Source organism: Delphinapterus leucas, chromosome 8, assembly GCF_059928025.1.
Source record: "Delphinapterus leucas isolate spDelLeu-1000000601 "Yukka" chromosome 8, BTC_Dleu_Yukka2, whole genome shotgun sequence".
In the NCBI taxonomy this organism is placed as follows: domain Eukaryota; kingdom Metazoa; phylum Chordata; class Mammalia; order Artiodactyla; family Monodontidae; genus Delphinapterus; species Delphinapterus leucas.
Window position 1 is genome coordinate 11,122,926 of NC_143136.1, and position 16,710 is coordinate 11,139,635.

The following is a 16,710-nucleotide window of genomic DNA, read 5'->3' on the forward strand; positions in this document are numbered from 1 at the left end:
TTTGGGAAAATAAAAGCTTGGTTGCTTTATAATATTATTGTTGTTGTTATTGTTATTTTACTGGTCCAGGAGATCAAAAAAGTCTGGAATTCACCATTCTACAGTTCTTTGGTCACCTTTAAAAATTAAAACAGGGCATAACGGTGGTTTTTAAATATTTTCAGGGTTGAGTAGTCATTTCCTGTAATACTTTTAGTAAAATCCTACAAAATTAATGAGGAGTTTGTAGGTCTGCTAGTCACTGATAAGCTGGTGACATATTTAATTCTCATGGATGACATGATGAGAAAGCCATGCTCTGATGTCTCCAACCCAGAAAATAAAAACATGAGTACAGAAGGAAAAACATGTGAATTTCTTACCAGAGATGGAACAGAAGGTTACACAGTGTAGAAGAAAAACCTTGCACCAGACCCTTGTTAGAAATGCAAGACATTTTATTTGAGCTACTGCAGTAGGGGAGAGAGATAACTCTTTATAGAACTGAGCTCAGCTCCAAATACAATGGGGACAATTGGGGATTTATAACCATTGGGCAGGGTGAGGGTTCAGTGGATAGAAAATTACTAAGAGGAGATATCAAGTGGAGGGGGATCCTTGCTAAAATGGCCTGACAGGATTCTTGCTAGAGTCTGACCAAGGACTTAGATATTAAGGGTGAAGCATGAGGAACTTAAGTAGATATCAAGGGTGGAGAATTTCACTAAACTGACTTAGCAGGATTCTTTGCTAAAACTGGGCTCAGCAGACTAAGGTCAAAATCTAGTTGAAAAGATGGTTCAGAGGAACTTGACTAAAGTTTGGTCAAGGAGGGAGTGTTTGTCAACAGACTGGTCAGAAGATGAAGGTAAAAGAAACTAACATATCATGTGATTTTTAATACAAATCATTTTTTGATTAAATTTATTTAAAATTTAAAAAACAAAACAAAAACAGTTCACCTATTTCTCCCACCTACCTCTCCCTCTTGTTTCATAGATAAAGATATAAATAGATACAGATATATAGATATACACGCACATATGTATATGTTTTTAGATTCCACATATAAGAGAGATTGTACAGTATTTGTCTTTCTTTGTCTCACTTATTTCACTTAGCATAATGCCCTCAAGGTCCAGCCATGTTGTTGCAAATGGCAAGATTTCATTCATTTCTATGGCTGAATAATATTCCAGTGTGTGTGTGTGTGTGTGTGTGTGTGTGTGTGTGTGTGTGTGTGTGAGTGTGTGTATCCACCCATCCATTGATGGACATTTAGGATGTTTCTCTATCTTAGCTATTGTAAATAATGCTGCAATGAACATGGGGTGCATATATCTTTTCAAATGAGTGGTTTTGGTTTCTTTGGAGAAATACCCAGAAATGGAATTGCTGGATTGTATGATAGTTGTATTTTTAATTTTTGAGGAGCCACCAAACTGTTTTCCATAGTGACTGCACCAATTTACATCCCACCAACAGTGCACAAGTGTTCCCTGTTTCCACATCCTCTCCAACACTTGTTATTTTGTCTTTTTACTAATAGTCATTCTAACAGGCATGCGGTTATAGCTCATCATTGTTTTGATTTGCATTTCCCTGATGATTAATGATGTAGCGCATCTTTTCATGTACCGTCTTTTCATTGGCCATCAGTATTCAGATCTTCTGCCCACTTTTTAATTGGGTTGTTCAGTTTCTTACTATTGAGTTGTATGGGTTCTTTGCATATTTAGGATATTAGCCCCTTATCAGATACATGATTTGAAAATATTTTCTTGCATTCAGTAGTTTGTCTTTCCATTCTGTTGATGGTTTCCTTTGCTATGCAGAATCATTTTAGTTTGACGCAGTCCCATTTGTTTGTTTTTGCTTTCTTTCTTTTGTTTTCAGTGTCAGATTTTAGAAATTATCTGTGAGCTTACTGCCTATATTTTCTTCTAGGAGTTTTATGGTTTCAGGTCTTATGTTCAAGCCTTTAATCTATTTTGTGTTAATTTTTGTGTGTGGTGTAAGGTTGTGGTCCAGTTTCATTCTTTGTCATGTGGCTGCTCAATTTTCCCAACACCATTTACTGAAGAGACTGTCTTTTCCCCATTGTATGTTCTTGGCTCCTTTGTCATAAATTTATTGACCCTATATGTGTGCATTTATTTCTGACTCTATTCTATTCCAATGATCTATGTGTCTGTTTTTATGCCAGTATCACACGATTTTGTAGGTTTGTAATATAGTTTGAAATCAGGGAGTGTGATGTCTCCAGCTTTGTTCTTCTTTCTCAAGATTCTTGTGGGTTTTCAGAGTTTTTTTATGTTTCCAAAAACAAATCAGTTTTTGAAAGAGTAACCTAAACCCCTGAGCTTTATCTAACAAGTTAATCCCTTTAGCTGAGCATAAAAGAAGGACATTCACTTTAGCAAATTTTCATTTTGAACCACACATATGTGTATTTTAAAATCCTCTAAATTCTAGGTTGTGGCACATTGTTAAACTGGCTTTAACAAGAGCAACTTGATTCTTTGCTCAAAATACCTTCTGATAGATGTGAGCTTTTATTTTTTTTCCGAATGTCGCGATTAGAGGATTTAGTATTAAAGCTCAAGAGTGGATATCGTTAACAGAACTGAGACAATCAAACCAATTACTATATTTCACTGAAAGCATTCTTTAAATGGGGAAGAAGATAAGAAATCTTACCTTTTAGAATCTTAAAATTGTCTAACTTTCACTGTGTTTACTAGACTCTTGCAACAATAGCAGCAGGATCCCTTTTCATTAGAATTATCCTGGGAAATACTTTAGATTCTCTTCTCAGATGTGGCTTATCTCACCATATGTCACCACTGCAGAAAAGTAAGCATTGAATTCAAACACTCTTTTGTGCATAGTCTTTTGAGGTCAAACAGGATGCTCAGAAAGATAAGAAAAAACAACATTAATAAATACTAATTGAGCATCCATCACTGCCTAGCACCGTCCTAGGTTGTAAGGGGTCCCTAATCTTTCAGTATTTACAGCCTAAAGGGGGATACAGACAAACATTACATAATTATATATCATTTTGACAAAGGCTATAACAGGATAAGGTTCAGGGTGCTGTTGGAACATACAAGAAGAGTGTCGATCTCATTTCTTGGGTTGGGTTGAGTGTTGGGAAGAGGGTGGGAAGAGGTGAGAGTGTATGTTTGTGTTTGTGCATTGGACAATGGAGGTTGGAGAGGAGTAGTGGCCTCCTTGGCAGAAAGAGGGAAGGGAGAAAGTGCAAGAAGTGATTTATAGACTGAGACCCAAAGGATAGAGAAGGAATTATCCAGGAAGAAGAAAGGGGACTGAGAAGAGTGTTTCTAAAAGAAGTAACATCATGTGCAACGGCTCAAGGGCAAAAAGAATGTATATTTAACTTAATACTTTAGATAAATGCTTCTCAAGCTTTAATGAGAATACGAATCACCTGAGTTTAATGTCAAAATACAGATCTTATTCAGTAGTTCTAGGGCAGGACCTGAGCTCCTGGGTATCTAACAAGCTTCCAAGAGATATCAATGCTGCTGGTTCATAGACCAAACTTTGAGTAGCAGCATATAAACAACTCAGTTTCCAGTAACTGGACACTTCACTCTGGTGAAATAACTGAATATTCCTTAAGCTATTTTCTGATGGTGACCTACTTATTCACACTGCATGAATCATTAATGATTGCAGTGTGGTGACAGCTCAGGACTCGGACAATTCTTATATAACATTGCTCTACAAAGGAGTCTGCTTCTCTTCCTATAATATTTTTAAAGTCACTACTTTAAATTCTGCTTTTGTACCTTCTTTCCTACCTTCATCTTCCTCCTCACTGAAATGTATTTAGCAGTCTCAGCACCAAACCAGTCTGAAAGGATGTGCTTAATAAATACTGTCAACACTTGTCAAAATCAAACAAAAATGTCCCAGGAAAGTATTTGCAGCCATACCCATTAGGAGCAAGTTATAAGGCTGTACTGGATCTTGACAGCAGTTCTTTTAATGTCAGTTTGAACTCATTTTAATAAATGCATGAGTTTCATGTTCTTGCCATCTCTGTCTCATCCTGTAGCAGCAAATGTTCTGCTTCTCTAGAGACAATATTTTTGCAAATACTCTAAAAATTCCATTTCCATTCCAAAGACATGGGAACAGATTGGGCTGTGTTGTAGCCACCTACTGGAAATTTACATCCATGTCACATGATTTAAAAGATATGCCTCTCTAGATATATTTTGGATATAGGTGTCAATAAATTGATTCATAATGTGTTTCAGGAGACTGAAAGATGCATTGGCTTTGGTGCAAGGAGTTGCCTCACAGTTATTGTGAAGTAATGCACAGATTTTAGTCCCACTATGTGACTCTATTGCCTCATTTAATTCTTATAACAATAAACAAATATATATATATATATATATATATATATATATATATATATATATACTTTTTAATGCTATACATGCTTAGCCTTAGAACAAATGGAGTGAGCCCTACAGGCAAGCAACAGTTTCAAATTCCCTTCTTCACCTTCATCTCAGACCAGGATCTCACAATCATCTTAAAGGCAGAAGGGCTTTCAGGATACATGTGGGTAGGCTTGTCATTTCTTCTTCCCATTAGACTAGCTCAGCAGTTAAACTTTTATGTACATAGTAATTACTATAGCACCCGTGGCTACTTGCAGTCATATACAGTGTGCTTCATGGGAAAACAAGGAACTTCCATGGGTGATCTTTCACTTTTCCCGATGTTCCCGTTACTCCCTGATTTTAGACCTACTCTCCCTAAGTTAGATGTGATCCCCCTTTAGAACGATCACAGATTGTTGAAGCTCTGTTTCTACTCTGTTTTATATCAGGTTTGTCTCCACCTTACTTCTCAGTCTGCCTACTTCCCACTCTCAGGACCAATAACCCTGCAAAGAGACATGGGAGGTGTCCTAACAGTGAACCTAAGTCCTTTGGTGGCCTGGATGGAAGTGATCCACCAGCTCACCAGAGCTGCCTAAGAGACACAGTAGCAAACAGGACATGTAGCTTTGTAGACTCTTCAGCCTGAACTCCTGCACATGGAGCTTTGGCTCCTAGAAGAAATAACATACAATTTCTCTGACTTATGGGCCAAGTTATTACAGCCCAAAGTTAGCTTGGTCTGTGGTCCTGTCTTCCACGTGAAAATGATTTGGAACCTCACCTGTTTGGTGTTTGTGTAAAAGCCAAACTTTCCTGTGGCCAAGAAAGCATTCAGAGGGACATCTGCAGTTGCATTTGAGGGAGAATCACACTTAATAGCATAAAAAGCTATAACCTCACGTGTGGGAAGCCTGTAAAAATACGGCTGAAAACTCAGACTCTCTATGATATTTTGAAAGTGATGTCCATAGCTAGCAGGGACCACAGACTTTACTCCAAACATGTCATCTATAAAAGAAGAGACAGACCCTGAAAAGCTAGGCAGTATCCTGGCTAAGAAGTTATAGCCAGTATCTGGAGCCAGTTAGCTTTTGCATCCTTTCCCCCTCCCTCCCTCCCTCCCCTCGCCTTCCTTTCCTTCCTTCCTTCCTTCCTTCCTTTTGCAACCTTTCACTGGTTCAACAAAAATAACATGGGTGCTATCTTTTCATTTAAATTATACTCATTCTATTCCTCAAGGTGGCAATTTCTCAGAAAATAATACATAAAGTTTAAAATAAAGCGGATCTTACTTGAATTATTCTTTGAATTTTTTACCCAAATTTCTGATCTGTTACATAGCACCATCAGCAGTCATGTAAAAATGTTATTCATATAATTAATAATAGAAATACAAACAGACTACATACATGCAATATTTGACTTATGGTTAATTGCAATGCAGTGAAAGTTGACTAATTCAGAACTTAAAGCATGAGGGTTATATGTTATTCAGAAATACATTGTTTATTTAACTGATTTTCTATTGTGCTTCTCTTAAGAAAAAAATTCTATATTTTGGGTTGATAATTGCATAAAGAATCATTAGACAGTATTCCAAAAAATGTATTTCAATGAATTGTATATGTTCTATGTGGCAAACAACCATGAAAATAAAATGTGTAGACTTGAGATAACAGTACATTTTTTTTAAAACCCAAATTTGCATATTTTCAGAAGAAAAATATTTAGCCTGATTTAAATACAAAAAAACCCTCTGAATCTTAATTTTTCTAAATATTCTAAAACTATTTTCTAAAAATAATTTCAATTTATATCACATCTTGAGGCTGCAGAAATAATTTCAAATCTTTTAAAATATTTATACAGCCCCGTATATAGTCAAGCCCACCAAGATTTGACAGAAATAGGGGAAAAGGATATAAGTCTAGAATTATGGAGACAGAGAAGTTAAGATACCATCCCCAGCCACAGAGATGATAAAGAGATGACCTGTGTTTTCTAAAGCTCATGTTCGTTTCATAGTACCACCCTTCCTCCCTGTTAAAATTATGTTTTTCCCTCACTTTAAAAAATAAAATGAGTTGGGGTTTTTTTGTTTTGTTTTGTTTGTTTGTTTAGGTTTTGGTTTTTTTGGCGGTGCGCGGACCTCTCACTGTTGTGGCCTCTTCCGTTGCGGAGCACAGGTTCCGGACGCACAGGCTCAGCGGCCATGGCTCACGGGCCCAGCCGCTCCACGGCATGTGGGATCTTCCCGGGCCGGGGCACGAACCCGTGTCCCCTGCATCGGCAGGTGGACTCTCAACCACTGCGCCACCAGGGAAGCCCAAAATAAGTAATTTTTATGTGTCCATTTTGGCCGAGCAGAATTAATGTGAAAATTGAAAGGATATTACTTGGGTTTTAAAGCTGCTTGCTTAAGAAAAGATGTCAACCCTGCTAGAAGTCATGCAGATGCACTGTGTCCATCCACCTACACTGGAAGGTGATGGGTCGCAATTTTATATTCACAATGGAATAGGTCATAGTGCTTCCACCAATTACAAAAAGTGAAACCAACAAAGAGGCAAACATCAATGTCAGCAGGAGGGTTTGCAGTGTTCAGCACAATCTGAAAAGATGATTTTCCATAAAACCACATCATGCTTCTTTCTTTCTGAATATGGAGATGATTCACCAGAATGTGTTCTCTTTTGTGTTTTGGGGCACAAACAGCGAGTTGGAGTCACCCCTGATGTATGAGGTTCCGGAACTGCAGCAGGGCAGCGCCAGCGGCAGCTCGGGAAGTAGCTTGGGTAGCTCCATCACTGCGTGTAAGAAGGTAATACTGCCTAACACCACTCTCCTCTCACCGATTGAACTTGAACACTACTTTAGTTTGACTTTTCAAGCACTTCTTCTAAAGCAGGAACAGCAACAAAAACACACCACAAAATCACCCACAATTTGCTCCCCAGGACAACCCCCTGATGACATTCAAAAATCTAATTCATGGAAATGATCGGAAAACTCAAGCATTTCAGAAACGTCTGATTTAAAAATTCTAAGCCTCCAGTGCTTCACCACACCTCCAACTTTTTCTAGTAACTCTTTCCAAACATAGCCATGATTGACAGCTTCTTGGATCTCCTTGTAGAAAAATCTTCACAGATTTTGAATGGCCCAACTTATTATACTAAGCTCCTAAGTCTATATCTAAGAAAAATTCATGACTCTTCTCTTTTTGCTATTTTCTTAAAGGGAAGGGTATGCCTGGTTATTTTATTAGGAACAGAATTGCATTTCCTGGAGTATAGATTTTAGAACTGATAAACAAGTCTTGCTTTAAGACACTTGCAGAAAGTTGTCATTTGAACAACATAAAATCATCTAATTTAATTGTCTGATTTTTCCAGCCAATCCAACTTCAGGCCCAGAAATTTAAAGCCAAATGCCCAATTCCTCATCTAATGCGTTTATCACTATTTGATGCTGAATTCCAGAGAAAAGTGTGTTCCTTTTCGTGAAAACTTAGAGGAAATCACACTGGATTAGTTCATTTATTGTTAAAACAAAGTTCAATTATAGAAAGTACTTATAGCTATAAATTAAGATAAATTCTTTTACTAATCATATTGTATAAGTATATATAATTATGTATACATAATGTGCATTATATATGTATATATATTTCAATTTATTGATTACTGTACCCAGTTAAGCAGCCTTATGTATTCTCTGCTTGTGTGATTTTGTATAGTTTTTAAGTACCAAAGAAAACAAATATCTTCATTAGCAAACATATGTTGATTATAAAAAAGTAGCATTAAACATAATTTTACAAAATATTTTTATGCATATATTCATAACCAAATATAAATATATACCTGCCTGATCAATTAAGGATTCTTATTATCATGTGTTATATGATCCTCATAAAATTCTTATAGAGGATTCCGTACTATGAATTCCAGTTTTTAATGTAGAAAACTGAGGCACTGCAATTCAAAATGATTTTCAATTACTTATGAAAGAACTAAAGCAGCAGGTTTTCAAGCCCTAGGTATGGTCTATTCAACTCTGTAACTCTAAATTATAAAGTCTTCACTGGATGCTATGTCTTTCATAAGGCTAAATGATTTTTAATTTATTCTAATTTTTAAATAACTCTCTTTCTATTGATTAGAATTCCAGCGGCATTTAAAAGAAAGATTGAAGCCAGACTGCCTGAATTTGACACCCAGTTCTACAATTACTAGTTGTGTGATTTCAAGCAAATTACCTCTTCCTGCCTCAATTTGCTCATCTGAAAGAAGATACTGTTACCCATTTCACAGGGTTGAGGCGCAGATTCAATGAGTTTATGGACGTGAAATGTTTAGAACAGTGCCTGGCATATAGTAAGCACTCAAAATAATGATTACCGACAACTAATAGTATTCTAAAGAATGATTTTATCAACAAGTAAACAGTGCCAGAAAAAAAATTCAATATTGGCATTACCGTGCTGAGAGAGTTAGTACTTTATGATCTGTTTTCTCAATTATGCTTATTTCCCTAGAAAATAGGTAGTCATATTCATTTTTTAAAAATCTTGTCTGGAAGCTAATGAACTAACAGAGCTGTTTGGGACTGGGCAGCTACTAGAAAAAGTAAAATAAAAATTCAGTCATCTATTCTAAATGACTTCATGTATATATATATATATATATATATATATATATGAATTTAAAGTTTTAAATATAATGCTACTCATTTCACAATTATTTCTAGAACAACTAGTATTAGGTTGAACCATATGAAACTGACTTTTTTATGGATCAAAAATGATCAAATAGGGGCTTCCCTGGTGGCACAGTGGTTGGGAGTCTGCCTGCCGGTGCAGGGGACACGGGTTCGTGCCCCGGTCCGGGAAGATCCCACATGCCGCGGAGAGGCTGGACCCGTGAGCCATGGCCGCTGAGCCTGTGCGTCCGGAGCCTGTGCTCTGCAACGGAAGAGGCCACAACAGTGAGAGGCCCGCGTACCACAAAGAAAAAAAAGAAAATCAAATATGGGTAATTCCATACAGTCCAACCCAAATACTTTTAAAACTTTGTTACATCCTGAGGAAAGATACAAGGATAGATCACAAATGGCCCCTGGTCTGGAAGAATTTACAGTCTAGTGTGGGAGATAATACTGGTTTCTCATGTGAAAAGTCAAACAATAATTAATAAGTTAAATAATCATGTGAGGTAACTACACAGGCATATCTCAAGATAGACAAGTGCATCTTAATTTGGACTTCGAGGTATGATTAAGATTTGAATGAGTAAAGACATTATCCAACTAAATTTAGGAAGGATTGTTACAAATTAATGCAGGAGAAGTCAATACCTTTGAGTACTGGCAATATTTTTCTAATATTCATAGCACATTCCTTTCATTTTAAATATTCTCTTAAGCTTACATACTAATTGCAGTTTAAGACAATTTAGTAGCCATATATGCCACGTGTCATACACCATGTGGGCTATAGCGGTTTTCCTTGCCTTCAAAAAAGTAGCTCACCTGTGTTTCTTCTTTTCTTTGTATCAGGAACATGGGCCCTCAGTGAAAGGCATGAATATTGAGACTTTATTCCTTTATTTTATTATTATTACTTATTATATTATTATTTATTATTATTACTGCAAGCTGATTTAAGTGATCATGATTATATTTTTAATTGCATTAATCACAGATTAATTGGGGAAGTGAGGATCTATATGTTCACAAATGCACTATAATGTATATTCTGTACAAAAGTGACAAAAAGAATAAGGACAGCTCTGTCTTAGAAATAGCAAGGCTGTCCAGCTGCATCACCACTCTTCACAGTCAGTCAACCTTCTATAAGAGTAACATGGATAATTGAAGTCTATTGGTAATTCCCCAAACTCATTTCATGTAATAGCTTCATCTTCTTCCCCATCAAACCTTCTTATCAGAACTGATATCTTGTTAAATTAATCAGTGGAAGAAATGAAACAAGGTTCCAGAAGATAATGCATTAGTTGAATAATCAGCCTCTGAAAAATTGCAAATTGACCGAATGTATTTCATGTGCCGTGTGCTTCACAGTGAATCTCTAAGCTTTTTGGGAACCCTACCCAGGTGCAATTTTCTTGTTAGGGAAAAATGGTCACTGGACACCATAGCTGTGAAAAAGCCATATCATCAGGAAAAAGACTTTGGTGGTCTTATTTGAAGGACTTATGGACTCCTTAATATATGTTTTTATCAGTAAGTCTTTCCCCAGAGCTAAGATTACCATATCATCTAGTCACAGCCTATATATACACTCTCCTGGAATTTTGTGGATAGACTCCCCTTTTGCTCTCAAAAGTTCCCTGGTATGCACAATGTTATACCATTATCCCAGCTCTAGCTTCAGAATTATTCTTTCTCTTCCTTCTCCCCTTCCTCTAAGTGCTAAGAAAGATATCAGACAAATTCACACTGAGGTGTTAGTGATTGCTTAAAATAAAGCAATAAAATTGCAATCACAATAAAATAGTGACTGCAAAAATAAAATCTGTTTTTACTTAACTACTACTACTGCTAAACTAGTTCGATTGCCCCCTCCCTTAACTGACATTGACAACTGAGCTCATTGAGCCCGGACATGATTTCAGAATTCCATTCATCACAAAGCATCAATCCATCCAAGTTGGGATGTAAGCTAACCCCTATGTCACCCTAATTTAATGAGCACCAAGACCCAGGGGAAGTTTTAGTGTATGTAAAATAATGCATTTAAATGATAGAATTCCAAATATTGCCAGAAAAAAATTGAGAGAAAGAAAGAGAGCTGCTGGTGGAGAGGGAATACTGGAGCTCTCCGTGGTATCTCTTAAAATTGTATCTCACACGGACATTCCCTGATGTTTCCTCCTCTCATAGGACAATTCTTCCTTACAAGACAAATGCAATCACCTTTGTGAAACTGAATCATAGAGACTTTCCTTTAAATGAGCTAAATTATTATAAATGTTATCCTTTTATGTCTGTTAAACACTAAGTGAAAGGTCCTTATATTTTCTCTATAATAAATCAAAATCTGTTATCTAAAGGGAGGTAGTGAAATGTTGTGTAACAAAGCTGGACTTGGAATCCAAAGTCCTGAGTTAAATTCCACGTTTCTCTTTATACTGTGTGATTTTAGGCCAGTGATGTAACTTCTCTGAGTCAGATGTCTTAGGGTTGGTGTGACATTTATATACAGAAAGTTTTGTGTAAGTCCTTGGCACATAGTTGGTGCTCAATAATTACTAGTTCCAAGTAAATAATCTTTATACAAGGGCAAAATTTATGTAAGTAAAATTTAAAAACTAATCTGGACGTAGCATGCATTGTGCCTTCATTGTGTTGAGTATCTGTTAGACTTTCCTCTAGTTTGAAAGCATTATAGTCAATGCCATATTTCCACAATAGCTGGACATTTTCAGTGCATGCTTTACTTGATGGACTGAAGACTTGTAACTTGGGATATAGTGGAACCAAGTCTCTGAATAGGATTCATGTGAGGAAAGAATTGTTGGAGAAGAATCAATACCTCAAAAGCCTTCTCTTTTTATGTCATGTTAATTAAATCCACCTTAAACTTTGACTTATCAAAGGCAGCAGGCTGATAACATTTCAGTTTCCCAGAGGCAAAGTTTGATCTTAATATGACATCTGATCAGCTCTCTGAAGTTTCAAGAGCATTCTTTGGTGTGACTGACCTCCTTTAAACTGACTTAAATTTGCTGTCAACAGTGGCACAGATACATCTGAAGAACAGAATGGAAGCCCCTTGATGTTTCATCCTACTCTGTAATATACATTTTCATCTAAGCCCATATCATTTTGATGACATGTAATTAACAAAAGCAATTCAATTAATGTGTGCAGGCATGGGCATACAAACTGAGAAGCTTTTTCAGAATCTGATCCATATCTCTAAAGACATTTTTATTAGTCAGAATTATACTGCTCTTGGCCAAAAGGCTCAGTATTAATTCTAGGAAGTACATGATGGAAAATAGCTATAATATTCTGTATTTGTAGAAAGTGTTTCTTTTTTTTTTTTTTGCGGTACGCGGGCCTCACTGTTGTGGCCTCTCCCGTTGCAGAGCACAGGCTCCGGACGCGCAGGGTCAGCGGCCATGGCTTACGGGCCCAGCCGCCCGCGGCATGTGGGATCTTCCCGGACCGGGGCACGAACCCATGTCCCCTGCATCGGCAGGCGGACTCTCAACCACTGCGCCACCAGGGAAGCCCTAGAAAGTGTTTCTTTAAAGGAAGAAAGGGCTTTTAAAAATATATAACTAAATAAATAAAATTTAATACAAAGTCAGCATAATTGAGCCATAGCCACCTTTCTATAGAAGGAAGACACAAGGCTTTTCCCTCTGAAGTGTAAACTACTCAGAGCTCTATAAATACTCTCTTCTGATCAAGCAACCTGGTAATGATTTTCAGGCTCAGATTTTGATACCAGAGAATGGCCTATCCAAATTTTGTTAAACTGCTAGGTGTCTTGTTGTATTGCCCTCCTGCAGGAGTAATCAGGGGCATTGAAGAAACAGGGAGATTTTTACGAAAAGAATTAGACAGTATGGACTCCCCTGGCGGTCCAGTGGTTAAGACTCTGCACTTCCAATGCAGGGGTCACGGGTTCGATCCCTGGTCACGGAACTAGGATCCCACATGCTGCGTGGTGCTGGGGAAAAAAAATATGTATCTATTATATAATATGTATATATAATACATATATATAAATTTTTTTAAAAGAAAAGTGTGCATTGTCCAGCAATAAAACGACATTTAAAAAAAAAAGAAATAGTTGTCTTACTAAAAGTGGTATTTGAAGATGGTTAATATAGTAGTTCTAAAGATAATTCCTTAGAGCAAAGGGAGAGTGGAGTCTGGGATGCCAGGGGAAGCATAGCTGAAGTGGATAGGGAAGCAGGGAACAGAGAGGCAGAATCTGTATACAGGCAGTGGGAGGAGGGAAAAATGAACTCTGTTGAGACACATTTGGAAGTCAAGGTCAATAGGTCTCCATGACATTGAGAGTTGAACAGAACCACGAACTCTGACTGTTTGAACCAAGACATCCATGAGTGGTGGTGTCACTGAGGTCATTAGGGAGAAGAGCTAGGAGACAAGGTAGCAAGTTCACAGGTTCAGATTCAGCCAAGCTGCATCTAAAGAGCCAGCCACAGAATTCCCTCTGGGGGCCATTTTGCTGACTGCCTAAGGAAACTTCCTCATGTGCTGAGCCACACTGACATCCCGGAGGCTTCAAGGTTGCACTGAGGCCAGAACAAAGATGATGCGGGCTCTGGTGGGGACTAATTTCCTCTGCCTTCACCAAAAGCAGGTTGAAATGATGAATGTCTTCTCTTGCCTTTAAAGCAGGCTGGTCCACAATGAACTTTAGAGAGGTGGGGCTATATGTGCTACATGGTGAGTTTATTCTTTGGAAAATGTCAATTCAGTAATCTTACGTGGGAAACTTTGTTGAAAACCAGCAATTATGGCTCACTTTGCAGTTTGAATATGATTCAGCTTCTTACTTCAAAAGTCAAGACTTCTATTCAGGACTCCACACCACCTCTCTTTCCTGCCAACAATTGCTATATAGAGTACTTGAGACTCCAATATGCTAGTCTTATTCTGTTCTCTACAGCTCCGTCCCTTGAGCGTCCTTTTTGCTGTGTGTGAAGAACTCCTGGAATGATTTTGCAGTGCCTTTCCTTTTCTTTCTTTTTTTTTTTTAACCAAAAAGTAGGACTCTGAAAACCCAGAATAGCTTAAAACATTTTGTGGAATTGAGGGTGATGTTGCACTATTGAAACTAGGCAAGTGATCTTTTTTCCTGAATTATTGCAATTACACCAAACCTTTATATTAGGTATTCAATAGCTCTATCCAAAACTGGGAGGGGGTCTAAATTTTTTTAAATATCTAATCTGGCATTCAAAACTCTCCTTTCTCTCTGTGGGCCTTTAAAATATCTTACCATCCCAGGGTTCCCCATCACTAGCCTTAAGGTTCTCCTCTCTTTCCCTTCAGTCCTCCATGTAAACAACACTCTCAGCTTTGTAGCCTGCAGTAAACACCATGTTCCCCACCAGTCCTAACAGCATCCACCTTCCCTGTATCTGGCCAGGCTCACCCTTCTGATAAAAGCGCCCACTTTTCAATTCTGCCAGAATGGGACGGAAGATTTGGCTCAGATAAACTTGAAGAGTCCTCCATAGGGGCCTTCTGGCTCATGAATCTCTGAAAATGAGCCCTGTCATGTGCATGCTCACATTTACCAGGCTTATCTCTACATGTTGAGAAGGAGACCTGCCCTAAAAGATCCAGATGAGGGCTCACACTCTCCAGAATGAGGAATACCCAAGAGGCAGGTGTGAACCTTAGCAAATTATGTGTCCACATGCTGACATCTTAGAAGGTAGTTGCTCCCAGCAGCTTCTTCCAAAGAAGAGTCAAGAAATGAGAAATGCCACCTTCTTATAATTGCCAAAAGCCAAAGGCACACATCAGTACTCAAGGGATATGTAGCCAAATCCACTGTCCCTTTGATGAACAGCAAAATATGCACTACTTACACTTCGCAGAAAAATCATACAAAGTCAATGGTAGGTCTAGATACACATCATGTGTTTTCCTACAAGTGCGTTTTTCCCTATCTTTTGCATCTCCTAACATTAAAAATCACATTTCCATCACTGGTCATATCAACATGACAGCATTATACTGCATCTAAATAGGAATTAAATGGCGATTAAACAGCTGTCCTCCATGTGTGTCTAACTTGACTCTCTTTAAATCAGACCATTCATAAATTATACTATAATAGCATTTCCTGAGTATATCTGTGTTTGAAACTCTTGTATCTTATACTTGAGACTCAAACTTGGTTTTCATTTTCATGTGGAGAAAGCTCTGATCCACTTTCAAAGCATTCTTCAGCCAGCTGACTGGCTGAAGTGTGATGTGGCAGAAGTAAACAAGCGTGGCTTGATACTGCTGAATTCCCTCTGTGCTCTTATGCCTTTCTTGTGATTGCATTGATATACAATGTAACTTCCAGGACAGAGTAATTGTGTGGCACAAGAAAAGCAGGGAGAGATCTGAAACTGTCTACCTAGTTCATTTCTTGCCACATTAGGATAAACTCTGTGCCTGGTTAATATACAAAGTCTCCAGATTACATACATGGGGACATTAATTTCAAAGAAGAGAGCCCTTTTGTTCGTGAAAATTTCCATTTTATACTCAGTTACTTGCATGTGTGACATTTGTCAGAAATATTTATAAATCAGTATATTTCATATTTATTTCCCAGAAGCAAGCTTAGTTCGACCAGGATTGCTAAAAGCACCCAATAGATAAGGACTCTCTCGCTATAAGAGTACAGTTTATCTTGAGGTTAGTACGTTTATAACGAGATATGAGAATGTCACCTTCTTTCTTCTCTGGGGGTATTCCCTCCCACCATTCTCCACAGTAAAGAGAGAAAGAATTGCAGATCCGCTGCTAAGCATTTCCTTCCCAAACTTCCAAACCATCTATGCCTTTGATCTGCTCCTTGACAGTGGAGAATTGCTAGTTCCAAGGCCTTAAAAGAACTCCATTGTTTTCCAATACTTTTGTAATAATCAGTTACAAGATTTCCAAACTCTACTAGGTGTCAGTCGTGTAATGCAAGAATGTTTCACATCCAACCAGATGATCATTGCAGGATATGTCCTATGAGTAATCAAACATGGTTATTCATACTTTGGAAACAGTTTCCCCCTTTTGTCAAAGGAGGCTAAATACATAAAACGTCAGGCAGTCAGCCAGAAGAACCATTAAAAGGAAAATGTTATCTTAACATTTAATTCAACCTTCTGAGAAACTGAGACGAAACCACTGAGTTTTCTATGCCACTTTTTTCCCTCCACACAATAATTTAATTTCCAGTTTGTTTCCTTGTCTCTTTTTAGGAGTTCAGTGTGCTTTAAATAAGCAATAGAGTTTCGCTGTGAGGTAATGAAAAGTATCATATCCCAGAGTGGAAAACAAAAGATTACAGAGTTCTCCAAAAAGTTCGCTAAGGCACAGATTAACTCAACATAAAATAAGTGTGTAAAATTACACAAAATGATCCTTTGTATTTCTGCAGTGTCAGTTGTTACTTTTGAAAACGAAATGAAAAATGTTACTTTTTCATTTCTAATTCTATTGATTTGAGTCTTCTCCCCTTTTTTCTTGATGAGTCTGGCTAATGGTTTGTCAATTTTGTTTATCTTCT

At 37.6% G+C, this 16,710-nt stretch overlaps 1 protein-coding gene across 1 annotated transcript in view; it reads left to right on the forward strand.

Moving 5' to 3' along the window:
- The window catches only part of SPHKAP (SPHK1 interactor, AKAP domain containing), a 129,171-nt gene that overhangs the window by 25,812 nt on the left and 86,649 nt on the right, over nt 1–16,710 (forward strand). The window contains exon 2 of the mRNA XM_022567882.3: nt 7,125–7,230. Coding sequence (XP_022423590.2) covers nt 7,125–7,230 — 106 coding nt within the window. The remainder of the gene's footprint in view (nt 1–7,124; nt 7,231–16,710) is intronic.